Consider the following 18,812-nt stretch of genomic DNA (forward strand, 5'->3'; position numbering starts at 1 on the left):
CAGCTTCTTTATCAGCTACTGAAAATATGCTGTTCCATCCAAGGGGAATTCTTAATGAGGAAAAACTCATGTTTTTCAATTATTTAACTCAAGTTTCACACTATAACTAGATTTCCTCTTTGCTTCAATAAAATAATTCTATAATTATTGTTGTTCCTCAAAGGAAAAAGCTGCCTGGCAGGTAGTGAGTACCCCTCATGAAGTTATTTAAGCAGACCTAGGATCAGCACTGGAAACGTAGAGGAAATTCTTTTCAATTAGTCAGATAAGGATTTGGCTAGGAATATTTTGAAGGTAATTTATTTAATAAATGTTTGTTGGACTCCTCTCCTGATCCAGGGACCATGGAATGGAACTTTGGGTAGGTCACAGCTCCTATCCTCAAGCCAAATACAGTCCCAGTAATCTTTTTAATTCTGAGGTTCTACAAATTCATCTTAATGAAATTTATATCAGATCTCTGTTTTCCACGTTTTGAATATTGTAGGGGGGGGTCTCAATTTTTTACATAAAACTTTTGTGTGTGTGTATTTCTAAATACAGAGAAAAGTATAAGAAGATAGCATCTCACCTTCTTTCTGGTCTCACTAGCTGTTGCTGTATAACAAACCAGCGGCTTCTAACAACAATCATTTATTGTCAGAGTTTACATTCCTGATGGTCAGCTGAAGGTTGACTAACGTTGGCCGGCTTTGGTTGGGTAGTTCTACTCATCGAGGCTAGACTCCTGCATCTGTAGGTAGGTGCGCTGGGACACCTCCAGGTGGTATATAGATCAGACATGGAGAAAGTGATTGAAAATCTGCCAGGATTTTCTCCCCTCTGAACCAGAAGAGAACTGTGGGCCCAGAGTAGGAGAGCCCTATGGCATGAATCTGAAGGGAGGATCTCACTCTTGGAGATCAAAAATCACTGGACCCCTCCCCACTGCCAGAGGGAGTGGGATGTTGGCCAGTAAAGAGATGCCAAGTCTCCCTGATCCCCAAAGACCTGTGGAAGTACTGGAAGCATTTGGGGTAAGGCTCCTCTCTCCCTGGAACGGAGAGGACAAGCAAAGGCCTGTCATCATGGAGATCGGACGGCCTGCATCTGCTGTACCGTCAGCCCACATGGGGAGAGAGAGCAGTACCTCCCTCTACCATTGCCTCAGAAAGATCCGGGGCAACTCAACCTCAGCCCCAAAGCTGACAGAAAGAAACGACAAGGAGCCCAAGAGGCCCAAGAGCATAAGGGAGACATGAAACCCTGAGGAAGGAAGCATAAATATTCAGAAAAGACCTTTACTGAAATGGACAACTTCAACAAAAATAGATAATAAGATGACTTAGAGTCATATATAATGTGCATGTGTGCACACATTCTGTACACACACACACACACACACCTTCCTGGAACTAAGAATATGATCTTAAAACTTGAAAAATCAGTAGATGAGCTGAAATTGAGGGTGGTCACTGGTGAGACCCAAGTTAGTGACACAGAAGGGCAACTGAAAGAAATCTCTAACAAGCAGAGCAATATTTCAATGGGTTAGAAATCATGAGAGGAAAAGATAAGAGATTTAGCTATTAAATCCTGGAGACCTAAGCTGAGAATAATCAATTTCAAAAGGAGGAAAAGAGACAGATGGAAGGGCAACAATAGTTATACAAATCAAGGAAGAAAATTTCCCAAGTAGTAGAAAGATTTGAACCTAGTTTCAAATTGATTTGAAAGAAAATCCTCAAACTCTTATAAAATTCTAGAATAAAGTATTTAAAAAAGAAATAAATGTCCTAAATTCTTACCACCAGATAATACCTACTTACATTATTAAAAAATACAAATAACATATTACAAGGTTGGAAAATTCAATGGATCATAAACAGTGAAAGGAAAAGTAAAAATCTCCCTTCATCTTCTGTATTTTCTTCCCCAGACTTTCTGGAAAAGGTAATTGCTATTAACAGTTCCCTCTGATTTCTCACTGCCCCCTAAGTTTATGCATATACCAACACACACACACACGCTTAATTTTATTTATTTATATCAATAAAAATTCTGTAGTTTACCAATCTTGATAATTTAATATATCTTCCATACCGATATACGCCTAATTCTTTTCAATAGCCACATCGTACATTCCATAATATGGACAAGATGTGATTTTCCAACCAATCCCTTATTAAACGGACACTTTGATTTTATTCTGGTTGTTTTTCTCTTACAAACCATGAGCAACCATAGGGTGAAAAATCTTATGGATCTTTTATAAACCTATCTACAAGGAAATTCCAAGCACCAGGTCAAAGACATCTACATATTTCAATGAATGTGCAATTAAAGGCCTTAAAACATTTCTGGTACATAATGGGGACTCAATAAATATTTTTAAACAAACTGAAATGGTCATATTGTTCACCAAAATGATTGCATTAATTTATACCTCATATTAAAGACTTTTAAAATCATTATAGTTTGTGGATTGTTGACCCTCCAAAAAGATATGTCTGTGTCCTAATCGCTAGACCTGTGAACAAGATTTTTACTTTGCAGCTGTGATTAAGTTAAGGTCCTTGAGATGAGATCACCCTGGAATATGCAGGGAACACCATATTCAATAACAAATGTCCTTATAAGACAGAGGCAGAGGGAAATGTGACAGACACATGGAGGAGAAAGTGATGTAAAGGCAGAGGCAGATTACAGAAAAGCAGCCACAGGCCCAGGAATGCCAGGGCAGCCGCCAGTGACTGAAAGAGGCCAGATAGAGATTCTCCCCTAGTACCTCCCGAGGGAGTACGGCCCTGCCAAAAATTTTATTTTAGAATTCCAATTTCCAGAACTATGAGAGAATAAATTGCTATTGTTTAAGGCACTAAGTTAGTGCTAATTTGTTATGGCGGCCTCAGGAAATGAAAACAATCATTATTGTTAAATTGGAGCTTGTTGGTAAAATAGAAAAAAGCGTCCAGAGTTTGAAGGCAAATTGATTATGACCCAAAAGAGAGGTCAAATTCTAGAGTCGTGCCCCTGAGAGCAGCCCTCTTTTGCTTCCTCCCAAACAACTCTTCCGTTGTCTCCAGTGCATACATTCTCTCTTGGCCAAATCTGAAACCAAGACCCAAAACAACAAAACAAAGGAAAGCTAACACAACTTACCAATTTTTCTTGGGTTTGGCACAGCTGATGCAACAGTAATTGATCCAGGTCTGACTTTGAGAAGGAAGTTTTATAAATGCTTTTTTTTTCTTAAAAGCTCAGGTGGTGGCAGATGGAGACTCACATATCTACATCAGTCTAATCGTAATTGATCCAGTGAGAGTTTTGCTGGAGAGGGAAGAGCATTTTCCCAGTCTTTAGTCTCTCCCCTGGTGGAATTATCATGCCATCTGCAACAAGGCAATACACGCTTTTCACAGAAGTTGTGAAGCTAATTACTGACCCATTCCAATGTAGGCTGGTTTACAACCATGGAGTGACCCTCTCTGTCAAGCCACTGCTCTCTCACAGGCCAATTTTGACTTAATGAAGCTAACCCTGTTTCATACTTAAATAATGTTTACAGTTTTAAAAGCACTGCCAAATGTAGAACCTCAATTATTTTATGTTGTTTCTCACAACAAAATTATGAGAATGATTGTATACATTGCGTACATTTTCTAGAAAAAGAAAACTGAACTTCAGACAGGCTACACAACTTGTCCAAGCTCCAGACTTCAAATCTAGTGATGTCTTCCCCACCAGAATGCCTCCTGAGGATTAACCCATCTGAGCTAGACAGAAATAAAAAATGAGCCTGTTTGTGTTCAGTTGCTCTCTCGTGTTGGGGGTTGAGGTGTCCCTGGACTGAAAAGGAATCATCTGTGTGTACACATGCAAAGTGGGATAAATATCAAGGCATTTCTGGTCATTGAAGCCCCCGTTATCCTCTGATTCAAATTCATTGCTCACGGTGTGTTTTGCTTTGAATAAGATTCTTTAAAAAAAAAAAAAAAATGTTTCCCAAGTTGAACTCTGTTTTGGGTTCAATGTGGACTTAGTCTCTACCATCAACAACCCTTTAGTCTCCTGCTGTCGTATGTCTTGTGATACCCAAGGAGGGAGCTCATCAGAGAGCTCATATGTATTTAAAAACTTATTTGTCTAAGTACATAGCTCTCAAAACAATGGATTCCAACATTTCCTTGACAAGTCATCAATAATAATAAGTAAAATGTCAGGTGGTCGTTCTCCATGGTGCTATAAAAAGAAAATTGAAAGCAAGATCAATTGTGCTTTTCAAAAATACTGAAAAAAATCCTTTATTTTTTTTGACTACTAGAAACCAAAAACGTTCTTCTCTAAAGATAATTCCCATTTGTGTTCTGTGGATCATAGGAGTTATAAGAAATTTGAATTAAAGGCACGAGATCTAAATTTATATATTCAAATTCATTTATTCCCCAAATATGTATGGAGTCCCCACTATGTGCCAAGCATGTGCTGGAACTACAGGAGTGAGCAAAACAAAATCTCCAGTCATAACAAGCACACCTTCCACTGGGAAAAGTCAGACCGTGAACATGTATCAATTTAGTCTCTAGTTTTCAGCAAAGCATATTTAGAGACTCAAGGTCGACCAGTCCTGTTGCCTTCACCCAGACACCTCCAACTGGAAGATTACAAAAAGCTGTGAACAAAGCAGCTGGCCTCACATCTACAATTTAATTTCAGGTTGCCAAGTAAAAATTGTCATGACAGTGACATACACAAAAAAGCAATCATTCAGAGACACAAGAAAATACTACTCCTGCATGGGAATTTTTAAGGATGTGGGCTCCTCAGAAGTGGGGGTCTCTGGGAGGGAGTACAAGGACTCCTCCTGATGGCTGGGGGGCTTCTTCCACTTTCTTGCACCTGTTCTGCTGTTATATTCATACACATTCCCAGAAACTGCAGGAAGAAGAACACAAAACACAGAGAAAGTGAATTATAATGAATTCACAAAGCATTTATTCATCCCACAAAGCATTTATTGATCATTTGCCATATAACCAGTGTAGTGACAAGTTGCTTCTCTTATCAAGCCTTGCTCTGTTACCAAAGGAAAAACTAAAAGAACAACTTGAAGCAGCATGTGATTGTGCATGCATTAAAAATTGTCCCATTAGCACTCAAGAGTTCTTCTGTGGTGAAGGAAAGGTTTTCCATTTTGACCATGGTAGTGGTTGTTACCATGTTTCCCCGAAAATAAGACCTAGCCGGATAATCAGCTCTTATCAGCTCTAATGATTATCTAATTAATATAAGACTCTGTCTTATTTTACTATCGTATAAGACTGGGTCTTTAATATAATATATAATATAATATAATATAATACACTACAATACAATACAATACAATACCAGGTCTCACATTAATTTTTGCTCCAAAAGACGCATTAGACCTGATTGTCTGGCTAGGTCTCATTTTTGGGGAATCACAGTAAATGTCATAAAACTACTCACACAGACAAAAAAACTAAGTGCATGCAAAAACTGGGCCAATCTGAATAAAGGTTGTAGTCCAGTTAATTTTATTGGACCAATGTCAATTCCCTGGTTTTGGTGCTGTAGTTATAAAAGCTGTTGCATTTGGGGGAAGCTAGGTGATGGGTACAGAGTACCTCTCTGTATTTTTTTGCTTGTTTGTTTTTGCAATTTCTTCTGAATCTGTAATTATTTTAAAAATCAAAAGTTTAAAATTGTCCCTCAAGTGCTATGCCTTACACAGTGTCTGAGGTTTATTCCACCAACGCTTTATGGAAATAATAATGAAATATAATAATATACAAAGGAAAAGAAACAGGGCAAGTAGGGTCTGATATAATAGGAAGTCAAGAAACTGTTGTTTCTTAGGTGTCTAGGATGTAATTAATAAATAAAAGTAATAATAATAACAGCAATACATAGTAATAGCTGACTCCTATAGTATTTACTATGTATCAGACTCTGTTTTCATATATCAATTCATTTAATCTACTCAACATCCTTGTGACATACATACATATTATGAGCCACATTTTAGAGCTGAGGAAATTGGGGCACAGAGATGTTAAGTAACTGTCAATGCCACACCATTTGTAAGTGGCAAACCTAGTATTGAACCCGGGGAATTCAGCTACAGAGCTCTAAATGCTACCCACCTAGGATAGGGGGCCATGTCTTCTTTTACTTTGATTAGACTTTATGAATAAAATGATGCCTTATGCATCACATTCTGAGTTCCACAGAACATTTAATAAATGATTGTATGTCCCAACATGTACAGCGAAATTTATTTTTATTTTAAAATACTTCTCTTCTCTAAGTGTCAGCTCTCAAAAATCCTTTACTTGAAAGGTGCATCTTGTGCCAGGACCACTGTGCTAGGGTAGACCGTGCACTTCCCTGAAAAACACCTCCCTCTACCAAAAAAATCTATGCCATCACTCAACAGTGCATGTTAGAACTTGAAAACTAATTGCTGAGTCAGGCATCAAACATCCAGTTTCAAAATAAGCCAACTGCGTCGTTCTAAACACGTAGTAACTATGTCCTCAGAATTGAGAAGACCAAAGGTGATAAGTATCAGTCAAATGCTGAATGGGCAAAAAATGACCATAACAGTTTACCCTTATTAGGCTCTGTATATTTGTTTTGTTGTGTTTTGTAGAATGGAGCAATCTAGAGCCCAGTGTTTATTAATACACTGCTTCTTACCTGGCCAGTGGTAAGAGATATCATGACTAGTGTTAGGGTGAGGGTTCCTGTGTCAGACTGACGACCATGTTTCCTCGAAAATAAGACCTAGATGGACCATCAGCTTTAATGAATCTTTTGGAGCAAACATTAATATAAGACCCGGTATTATAACATATTATATTATATTATATTATATTATATTATATTATATTATATTACATTATATTATATTATAAGACCAGCTCTTATATTAAAATAAGACCGGGTCTTATATTAATGTTTGCTCCAAAAGACACATTAGAGATGATGGTCTGGCTAGGTCTTACTTTCAGGGAAACCCAGTAGCTTTTAATCCTGCCTCTTTCCTCTCACCAAACTGTGATCCTGGGAGGACCTTGTCCCTCTGTGCCTTGTTTTTATCATTTGTAAAATGAGGATAATGATCATAGTCACTATCTCAAAAATAGTTATGAGAATAAAGAAATGATGTAAAAGCATTTCACCGTACTAAGAATTCAACAAATATTCGCTATGATTCGATATTAGAAATGTCCTAATAACATGTTCTAATAAGTCTGCAACTGTATAGTTAAATATAAAATCTTTCAATGTGTAAGCAAAAATGTTAAAATTAAATAGGTGATACTGCAGCTTTAATAGTCAAAAGGTAGAAACCACCCATATGTCCATTGCTGGATGAATGGATCAACAGAAGATGGCAAACACATACAATGGAATATTATTCAGCTTTAAAAAGGAAGAATATTCTGATACATGCTACAAGACAGGTAAACTTTGACGATGTTATGCTTAGTGAAATGAAGCAGTCCCAGAAGGATAAATATTAGGTGATTCCACTTATAGGAAGCACCTAACGTAGTCAAACTGATGGAGACGGAAAGTAGGATGGTGGTTTCCAGAGGCAGAGGGAAGGAGGGGCTAGTGTTTAAGGAGTACAGAGTTCCTGTTAGGGAGCATGAAAAAGTTCTGGAGATGGAAGGGAGTGATGGTTGCACAGTATGTGAATGTACTTAATGCCACAGAATGGTACAATTAAAAAAGTTAAAATGGTACATTTTATTTTATGTGTGTTTAACACAATAAAAATTAAATAGGTTAATAATTATAAAGTGCTCAGAATAAGTCTGCTCTATTGCAAGTACTAAACAGGTATTTATTAAATGCACATTTTTTTACATACTTTAGAGGAACGCAAGAAGTATCATAGAGTAATTTTGATTATTTTCAATAATAATAGCTAAGTAGAAGAACCAGGAGATGATCGTGAAGGTCTGCTACAGGCCACTCTGCCATCCTCCCCCCCGGGGGTCTGGTACAAGACCTTCCTCCCATTGTCGGCACACAATAATGTTCTCACTGCTCTGAAGCCAAGTACCTACCTCCCTCCTCCTGGTCTGCCTCTGTTCTACCACAATTAAGATTTAGTCTCTGTTCAGTAGAGCTCCACTAAACTCTTTTCCTTCTTATCTTTGAAAAGAAAGAATGCTATATGATCCTAAACACATGCATACCCTCTCTGAGCCTCTGTTTCAATGTCCATAAAATGGGGACCCTGATGGCACTCCCAATATAGGGTTGTAGTGAGGATTAAATGAGACAAGGCAGATGTGGTGTAGGTAAGCACTCAAAAAAAGGCTTACGTCTGCTTTTGAAGAATTCCTGGAAACTGGAACTCATAGCTTTAACATAGATTAAATTAGGATATAAGCAGTATGTTTTTAATTTAGTATAAGTGGTTACATTTCTTTATGGAGAGCTTGGAGGTCAGTAATAAAGCATCAATCATTGCATGCCAAACCATCCAGAGCTGCCAGCATTTAATTTGCTGTAAAGGGTCACAAACTGCTCTACTGCCAATGAGTTTTTTGTGACTAATACCCCATGTGAATGACCCTTTACAAAAGAATTTTTACGTTCATTACATTCATGTTTAAACATCATAACCATCATGTAACAGGCAAAGCCCACAATATTATTCTGATTTTTCAGCTGGGAAAAGGGAGACTCAGAGAAGTTAAGTACTTTGTCCAGTTTCATGTAGCATGTTAGTGGTTATATCTACGCTCAAACCCAAGTCTCCTAACTTACATCCAGGGTTTTACAAATACCTCTGGTGATATCCTATTCCTGCCCCTTCTTTAGAGAAGAAATGCATGGAATAAAGAAAAGTCTTTGAAAGCTTATGAAATGGAGATGTGATCTGCTATACAATTTCAAGTTTCATAAAAGAAATCTTTAGACCAGGAATCGCAAACCCATAACCCACCTGGCCTATAGATGTTGTGGTTGATTAAAGATAGTCACAGATTCTTTGACTTTATCCCTGGAGAGGTAGAATATATGCTTCTCTCTTTAAATCTGGGTAAACTGAATGGATTAACCAGTAGCATATGGTAGATGTGACGTTGTGCCAGTTTCCAGGCCCATGCCTCAAGAAAATGGCAACTTCACCTTCCTATTTCTTGGAACTCCCTCTGGGAGATCTAAACTGATATAGAAGATGTTCAGCTAATCCTGCTTGAGAGACTACATGAAGAGGCCCTAAGATTACATGAAGAGGACGTAGGAACTGCTTGAGCCCAACCAAACAACTACACCCACCGAGTTGTCAGGCTCCAAAAGATACATTAGAGATGATGGTCTGGCTAGGTCTTAGGCCATGTTGGACCCACCAGACCACACCAGCTGCCCACTGAATACCATTAAAGTCCTTTTTAATACCATAAAGCCAATGAATTGTCCAGGTGGCACCTACACAAATTCTTGACCCACAAAATTGTGAGATATAATAAAATGGTTGTTGTTTTAAGCCAGTAAGTCCTGGGGTAGTGTACACAAAAATATGTACCCAGGAGAGAAAATGTATTTTACTTGTCTTGTACAATGGAGTTTTTTTTAATTGAATTACTTACCTGTATTTTTTAAATGTAGATTTTATGTAACAACTTGGATTTCTAACTTCTTTTTAAGTATCAGAATTCTGGCCACTCCAGGCCTATTCCCAATGTGGCAATAACCTGACAGAGCCCAGGAAGAGCCATATCCCCCAAGTATCAAATGCCATTGATGATTGAACTTACTGTCTTGTATGGCTCCTTTCAATCATTTACTTTAGCTATCTGGTCCTGGAAATGTTTACTTTAGGACAAAGTCTTATTATGCAAGGCATAATGAATAAGGAATTTATTCACACAGTGTAGCATCCAAATAGGCAAAATGGGCTTAACTCAAAAGATACTTAAACATCATACCTGGATCAACAGCTTCTCCATCAAATATGGTCTCGTACACAATGGTTTCCTTATGAAAAGCACAAAATGTTAGCAATGGAGTCAGCTTGATAAATTAGTTTTGACCTATGGTGAGTACTTTGAGCAGGTGAATTCTTATAAATTACCTCATCATTCTGGTGTAGAGGGCTGGAAGCCTGGGCTCACATTTTTCCTGCTGTTATTGGCTCCTGCCAGCCCCATCCTCCACCATGCCCTCCCTCAACTCCGATCTTTTTATTGATGTGAAGTCTCTTACTTTGGATGGAAGGAGTTATGGGCTGAATTGTGTTCCTTCAAATTTTGTATGTTGAAGCCCTAACCCCCGATACCTCAGAATGTGACTGTATTTAAAGCCAGCGCCTTTACATGGGTGATTAAAATAAAATGAGGTCATATGGGTAGGTCTTAATGTAATATGACTGATGTCATAAGAACAAGAGATAAGAGCACAGACAAAACAGATGAGGGGTGACACAGAGAGGGGACACAGTGAGAAAGCAGCCAAAGACACCAGACCTACCAACACCTTCATCTGACACTTCTAAACTCTAGAACTGGGAGAAAATAAGTTCTGTTGTTTAAGCCACCCACTCTGTGGTATTTTATTTTTGGCAGCCCTAGCAAATTAATACAGAGATTGGCGGACATCAGTTTCATAAAGGAAGAGGTAGGGGAAAGGAGCATTGAAAGAGAACCAGCTCATGAAATAATCTCGTGGTTAGTCAGGACTCAGATAGGAAAGTCCTTGGTAAATGGGGCAGCAGATGGAGAGAAAAAAGGGGAGATGAAGGCTGAAAATGCCCTTTCTTTTTCTTTTCCACCTTTATGTTTCCTGGAACCAACCTTACCCTTGTACAGTTGTTTATATGGATGATTTAATGATGAGCCACACCCAATTTTAAGATTTCAGATACCCTAGGGTCTAGATCTTACCATCTGCTGAGAAACTCCAGGGTTGAAAACTTATTCAGCTCTATCATATATAATAATCTATTTTCAAATCTAGATCTTATTTTTAAGTAATGGTAGATAATGCTGGATTTCCATTTGTCGAGTGTTGTTTTTATTGAATACACATACAATATTTGAGGCAAATTCTGACCGAAGCCAGATTCTAAGACTAGACCTGAAATCCAAGTTTTGTAATACACAGAAATTCAACAGAAACAGATAAATTGAAATGATTTTATTTCCTTTCTATGATGCCTGAGTAGATTTACTATATGTTTATATGGAAGAACTTTTCATTGAACAATAATTATGAGAAAATGTAGTGCCCTTTCTTCTACTATAGAGGGATCACAAAATGTACTTACTGTCAATACTTCTGTTTTTTTATTTCTGTTTCCAATGACAATCTTTTCCTTTTGATTTCTATCTCCTGTTCAAAAAATAATTAAATAAAAGACACTTATCTGATAAGTGGCTTTTAAAAATCACACAATTCATAATACGCATATGACAATTAGCAACCTGTATCTTACCTGCAATATACTTCATACCCCTGTATGAAAAGAAAATTTGACAAAATGTCAGCATAATTATGCTAACACATGGCAAAAAAATTTTTTACAGCACATGTCTATTATCACATCTCTCTCACTCCCGATTTAAAAAAATTAAAATGTTGTACGTGGAATAATATACTGATCTCATTAACCATCATCACCCCCCTTCACTGAATCATAAATTGTCCTTACTTAGTTAACAAAAATTCATAATCAACTCTATTTTTGAGGCCATCATATTCTGCTCCCTGAAGAACTATTTTTGGATGGCGATGAAAGCAGCTGTGCTTTCTATCCCTTTCTTTTGTCCCTCTAACCATCTTCACATAAATTCAGACCAAGTATGGAGAAGGCGCCTAGATTTAGTATCTGTCTCTAAGGTAGTCCCTGGTGGTTGTAAAATACCCACCCATGACCTGCTTGCATCAAAATAATATGGGGAATCGTTTGGCTTGTCTACTCTCAAATTGATTTGTTTAACATCTATTTTCACAGAAAATCTGTTTCAGATAATCTAAGGTAGAACCCCAGGATATGTTGCTGTTTTTCAAAGAAAGCTCCCCAATTGTTTATGAGATAGAGCAGGGTTGGAGTCACGGTGAAAAGCACCACTGAGTTTTGTATCCCAAGTACTTTCCTCTGTGCCCCTCAAAAGCAAACTTAGGCAGAAGCAGATCAGTGTGAGATCACCAAACCCCAACTGATTTCAACTCTTTATATCAGAAGCTTAGAAAGAAAAATCACATACTTGGGTTTGGGCTTGGAAAATTCCTTGGCCATTTTCTGACAGCATCCCATAGTGTTTCCATATCTCCAAAGCAGGAAACATACCCAGGAAACCAACCCGGCAAAGAAAACAGCCATCAGAGTGAAGATAAAAGGGATGTACCAGCCACTGGATGTGTAGGTGTTGATAGCTGTGTACACAACAGTCAGACCTTTTCTTTGCTGGGAAATATTATTTCAAAGCAAACAAAGCATTAACTTGTGTTTTCAGAGAGCATCTGTTTACACATAGTAGCATCAGTATAGAGCCATGGTCCTATACAGACAGTGGGGTATTGACTCAGACATATGGATTTTTGAAAATACTACAGGTAATATTAAGGTAATATTGAGGAACGTCCAAGCCTAGGAAAGGCAACAATTTAAGGAACTTATGACTTGAATTATATGCAATGACCACTCTGTGAACTTGGACAAAGATATTTCTCCTCTTTGACTTCAGTTTTCTCATCTGTAAAATCAAAGGGTTGAAATAGATAGCATCTGAGGTACTTTTAGACTTATATGCCTCATTATCTACACTACATAAGAAAAACTCTTTTGTGCAGCTGGAGAGAACAGCATGTTCTTGAAAATCAAATATTCTGTTGGAAAGATTTATAATCCATGTTATAAAAAATGACTATTTCAAAGGATAGAAGACAATAAAATACACTAACCATACAGTCTACTGAATAGACTTTATCCTTGGGTGACTCAGAAGCCATTCTGGAGTCCTGAAGAGGCTTTGCTTATCTCTTTTTGAAATAACAAAATACTAAAGGGTCTGCTAAACTTCACAGGATTGGATCAAAAATGAGATGCAATGATGAATAGCAGCCATGTAGTACAGAGCCTGGCACATGGCAGGTGCCCATTCTATGAAGAACACAGCTCTAGAGAATAATGTTTAAAAGTGCCCATTATTTGTAGAGATTTTTAATTGATAGATTTTATTGACGAGTGGGACGTTCTGGTGGGCAGCAGTGTCAGAGGATTCAGACGTACTTAGTTGCTTGGGGGTATTCTGTTCTCCCCCACAGTTCACCTGCTGTTATCACAAAATCTCTCTCACCCACAGTTTGTTCTCACAGTTTGTACTGTCAGGTGCACACCCTAAAATGTGGCCTGGAGGGTGGATGGGGTAGTGATCAAGTGAAAAGGCATATGGGTGAAAGTGATGCCCTAAATAGCCTGTTAGCCTTTCTAGGTGAAACTTGAATTTCCAGTCGAATATTCCCCCACAGAGCCCCAAATTAAATTCCATAACTCTTTACTTCAGAACTGGTAGTTGGAGGAGGTGGTGTGTTGACCCTCTTCACATAAATATCTATAATAGCGGTGCCCGTCCTGGGCCTGGTGGCTTTGCTGTATTTCAGGTTGTCATCGATTATGTGGACCACGAGGTGGTACTTCTGATGCAGTTCACCTCCAGATTCAAAGTTAAAAGGGTTCTTCACAATTAATTTTGGAGTATTTGAACCTCGAGTTGGGTCAAATCCAAAATGATGGTTCTCATTTCCTTCAAAAGGGATAATTTAAGAATTATAGTTCTGTTCAGATATGGTAAAAGGTTTTTCTCAAGCTACCAAACATTGGTTTTGAAACACAGTAAGTGTAAATAAATACAATTTCTATTGTTTTCTGAATTCCTGTATCTGTACAAGGCTTATACTAAAACTGAAATCAAATGAGTAATAAACTCAGTTGTTTAGAAAAAAATTGTTTTCAAGGTTAAGATCATGAGTTTGATCTTCATATACAATCCAAAAGCATCAGACTGTTATCAAATTATTATTCTGCCTTAACTGCTGCCCCTGCCTTTATCTCCCCTCAGAAAATTTCTACTTCCACCTTCAGCTTAGTCTAGATCAATGGCAAATGGGCCAATCAGACCACGAAAGTCTGTTGAACTCCCACTAAGTTTGAAGTGAAGTCTCAGTGGCCCTGGAGACACTGTCGTAAACAACATGCACATAGTCCCCAGCTGCATGAAGCTCATCATCTAGCAAGAGAAGCAGATGCTGAACTTTAGTCTTTAAAATTAATTGGCAATGTGGGTACTGATGTCCACGCTCCCATTCTTTCAGATGCGTGACAACAAACTGACCTCCATACTTTAAGTATTTTTCCTTGATATACTGTCTCATGATACTTAGTAGTTTTCCTTAATAGAATTTGTCATACTTTATAATTTTATAATTGTTGATGTCACTACTAGTTTAATGAACAATGATTGTCATGAACCTAAGATCCGTATCTGTCTTGTACGCTACCGTGTACCTATCTTTCAATACATATGTGGTCTCCAATAAATTTCTTCCATAGGTCACAAGATGATGACTAAAGTGGGTATGGATCTTTGTGAATCCAACAATAACACAGCTGAAAACATCTAGCTTAGAGAATCGGTATTCCTATCACCTGGAAAGGTGGCTGTTGTTTTCAGCCAGAACCAAGGACAGCAGACTTATTCCCTTGTAGCTTAACATTCAGTGTTTCCCATGCAGGCCCAAAGTCTCTTCATTGTCAAGTATCTTTGAAATCACTGATAGTTCCACCACAAGGGGAATTAGATTAGGTATGTGGAAGTGAAAATAGTTCCTTGAGGAAACTTAACGCCATAAATATGAAATAGCTTAACCTTTAGAAACATAGTTATTTCTCAGTTTATCTCATGTCAAACAGCATATAACTAATGTCAATTTAACACAGGCTCATGATCAAAAGAAACAATAAAATTACCCACCAGAAACTATCTCAAAGCGCATTTCAAAATCTTGTGAATCTCTGTCATGGCAGTTTAATTTGAAGCCATTGACATTTGTCCCTGCAACAACATTGTCAAAAATGACTGCCTTATAGAAAGAGGGTGTGCAGACAGGTGTTTCATCATTCTCATCTTCAATGTCAACAGTGACCTGTCAGCAACAACGGAGAAACAAACATTACATCCACGCCATGTGACTATTTACACACAAAATCAGAAATAAGCATCTGGGTAGAGACAGATCATTTAGAATTATTAAATTAAAAGTCTGGAATTTTGAGTTTGAAGAAATGTTCCTGCAGACTTGGGTTCTGGCTGTCAGTCAACTAGGCCATTGGTTTATTATTCCTGGGTCAACTGTCACATTCGGTGTGGCCATTTGGGAAAGCTTCAGACTCGTTAGAAGAACCTGTGGAAAGCTCACAAATTACATAAATGATAAGAAAAGCAAAGCTGAAGAATGATTCTCCTAAAAAGTGTAATTCTTTAAACTTTTAAAATATCTATACTTAATGGCAACTACAAGTATATACTGAGTTTGCTTCCTCTTTCATAATTTAGGGGCTTCCTCTGCATTATTCTCTCAAGCAGAATGTATTTTTTGGTAACACTATGATTACCTCCATGTATACTCTGATCTTAATCAGGGTCTGTTATCAACCTTTCCTTAATTAAAATACCATAAACCAGGAAAGTGTGATTTACATGGAAAAAGGATCAAAATATCAAGGATTTTTAAATGTCAGTGATTGAATGCCAGTGAGCTTAGAAAGGTTATCTGCCCACCTCTTAGATGAGTAATAACTTTCTCAACAACATTTGCAGAAAACTCCCTGGTGTGCTCATATTTGCAAGTATTATCTTTTTTTAATGGTTTCTGTAATGTTTTAACAACACAGCTAAATTCTTGGGGAATAATTCATTCTTTAATGCTACTTCTATAGATTGAATATAGCTATCTGTTCTGTTAATATGTGAGGTGTTTTCATATGATTTTAGGGAGATTGCTATGATATAATGGAAACAACACAGGACTTGGGATTAGAAACCTTTATTAAAACTTTGGGGGGCAGTGACGTGATGATCTGGACACACATTTGTTGTGGGGACTGCAAGAAACAACATTTCATGGACAAGCTAAACTGTCATTCAAGAGTGAAACTCCTACTTCTCGTTGAAGATGGCAGAGTAGGAAGATCCTGAGTTCACCTCCTGTCATTGACTCCAAAACTACAACTACGTATAGAACAGCTTTCTCTGAGAATGACCTGAAGACTAGCAGAACAGATTTTCTGCAACTAAGGTTATAAAGAAAGAGCCACATTGAGATGGATAGGAGGGTAGAGACTCAGTCTTGTCAGGACCCACCCTGCCCCCCATGCCTCATGTGGTGACCCACAGTGGGAGAAATATTACAGCCTTAGAGCCCTCCCCTCCCCCAAAAAAAGCGACAGGTCCAAGCCCCAGCCTGGGGGACCTGCACTGGGAAGAGGAGCCCCATAACATCTGGCTTTGAAAACCAGCAGGACTTACATTTGGGGGAGCCAAAGGGCTGCAGGAAACCAAGGTCATGCTCTTTCCAAGTCCCAGTGCATAAGCAGCAGTTTGAAAAGCACCTGGATTATATGTGAAGGTGATACATTGACTAATTTTAGAGTGTGTGCTGGGGGTGTAGGGATCTGTTCAAACTTTCTCCAGGGACAGAAGTGCTGGTGGGTACCATGTTGTTTTCCTTTCTTTACTCTCCTTCCACCTATCTGGTCTGACACTGGCAGGCACCATTTCTGACAGTCTTCATTAACCTTGCTAACACTGTTCACCCCACAGTGGTATTTCTCTGAGGACCCACCCCAGCTGGCACCCCTCTAACATGGTTCCTGCCCTGCCACATCTGGTGGGTAGCCTCAACCATCACTGGTATCCCCTCAAAGTGGCTCCTGCCTTGCCACACCTGGTTGGCAGCCTCAGTCAGCACCAGCACACAGCAGTGTGTTCTCAATAGTTTCACCTTGCAGCCAGCCACACCAGAGGCCCATTCTGCACACCAGAAGACCAGCAGCAATTGCAGTCAAACCCACCAGCCAGCTGCACCAGGGCAGGGGGTAGGGGGCATTGGGAGGGCTGTCCTGCACACTAGCATACCCACAACAATTGTGGCCAGGCCTCACAGCCATGGACCATCCTCACCTACCAGTGTGTCCATAGAAGTTGTGGCCCAGCTATAACAGGAAGCTACACTAGTCCACACAGGGAACACCTCTGGAGCACCTGGTTCTGGTGACTAAGGGGAATTGCACCACTGCACATCATAAAACACCTCTACATAAGGCCATTTTTTCAAGACCAGGAGACGTAGCTTATCTACCTAATGCATAGAAACACACAAGAAAAATGAAGACACACACACACACACACACACACACACAAAGCAAGACCAAACCCCGGAAAAAGAACTAAATGAAACGGAAGTAAGCTGTCGACCAGATAAAGAGTTCAACGTAACAGTCATAAAGATGCTCATCAAACTCTGCAGAACAGTAGGTCAACTCAATGAGAACTTCAACAAAGAGGTAAACAATGTAAACAAGAAACAATCAGAACTGAAGAATATAACTGAAATGAAAAATTCACTAGAGGGAATCAACAGCAGGTCAGATGATACAGGATGTATCAGCCATTAGAAAGACACGATAGTGGAAATCACCCAATTGGATGAGCAAATTGAACAAAGAATTTGAAAGGATGAGGATAGCATAAGGGAACTCTGGGACAACATCAAGCATATTAACATTCATATCATAGAGGTCCCAGAAAGAGAAGAGAGAGAGAAAGGGACAGAAAACCTATTTGAAGAAATGATGGCTGGAAACTTCCCTAACCTGGTGAAGGAAGCAGAAATCCACGTCCAGGAAGCAAGGAGAGTACCAAACAAGGTGAACCCAAAGAGAACCATGCCAAGGCACATAATAATTAGAATGTCAAAATTTAAAGATAAAGAGAGAATCTTAAATCAACAAGAGAAAAACAACTAGTTACGTACAAAGGAACCCCCATAATACTATATCAGCTGATTTTTCAGCAGAAACTTTGCTGGCTAGAAGAGAGTGGCAAGATATATTCAATGCGATGAAAAGAGAAAACCTATAACTAAGAATACTATACCCCGCAATGTTTTCATTCAGCATTGAGGGATAGTTTCCCAACAAACAAAAGCTAAAAGAATTATACTCTCAAGATCGAAATAAGTCAGACAGAAAAAGCAGAGTACCATATGATTTCACTGATATGTGGTATATAAACGAAAAACAACAAAAGAACAAGACAAACAAATGAGAAACAAAAACTCATAGACACAGACAGTAGTTTAGTGGTTACCAGAGGGTAAGGGGGGTGGGGGGTGGGAGATGAGGGTAAGGGGGATCAAATATATGGTGATGGAAGGAGAACTGACTCTGGGTGGTGAACACACAATGAGATTTATAAATGAGGTAATACAGAATTGTACACCTGAAATCTATGTAATTTTACTAACAATTGTCACCCCAATAAATAAATTTAAAAAAATTCTTCAATTCTACTTGTATCTTTTCTCCAATGACAAAATCTCATAGTACCATGTCATCAACACAGCAGTATTCACTCTTGATATTTGTCAAGAGTCCTTTGATGTTGCTAAAATAATTTAGAGGCCCACACTTCCCCCACTGTGATACCAAAAGAATACACATTAGTTAACTACCTTCATTGTAAACATCACCTCTCAATGACAGGCAGCCTGGGTTGGAGTCCAGT

The 18,812-nt window shown here is 38.5% G+C and overlaps 1 protein-coding gene across 2 annotated transcripts in view; it reads right to left on the reverse strand.

Annotated features, from left to right (window-relative positions):
* Window positions 1-3,996: 3,996 nt before the first annotated feature.
* LOC117036615 (cadherin-related family member 3-like) overlaps window positions 3,997-18,812 on the reverse strand; it is an 82,784-nt gene continuing 67,968 nt past the window's right edge. Inside the window, exons 12-18 of one of the 2 annotated variants that reach the window (XM_033131633.1) lie at window positions 15,000-15,171; window positions 13,528-13,772; window positions 12,234-12,433; window positions 11,462-11,481; window positions 11,294-11,358; window positions 9,957-10,005; window positions 3,997-4,914 (exon numbers count right to left, since the gene is read on the reverse strand). In XM_033131633.1, the coding sequence (XP_032987524.1) occupies window positions 4,766-4,914; window positions 9,957-10,005; window positions 11,294-11,358; window positions 11,462-11,481; window positions 12,234-12,433; window positions 13,528-13,772; window positions 15,000-15,171 (900 nt within the window). In that variant the 3' untranslated portion in view covers window positions 3,997-4,765. The remainder of the gene's footprint in view (window positions 4,915-9,956; window positions 10,006-11,293; window positions 11,359-11,461; window positions 11,482-12,233; window positions 12,434-13,527; window positions 13,773-14,999; window positions 15,172-18,812) is intronic. The other variant, XM_033131631.1, reaches the window with a different exon arrangement.

This window comes from Rhinolophus ferrumequinum, chromosome 17 (genome assembly GCF_004115265.2).
Source record: "Rhinolophus ferrumequinum isolate MPI-CBG mRhiFer1 chromosome 17, mRhiFer1_v1.p, whole genome shotgun sequence".
Taxonomy (NCBI): Eukaryota; Metazoa; Chordata; class Mammalia; order Chiroptera; family Rhinolophidae; genus Rhinolophus; species Rhinolophus ferrumequinum.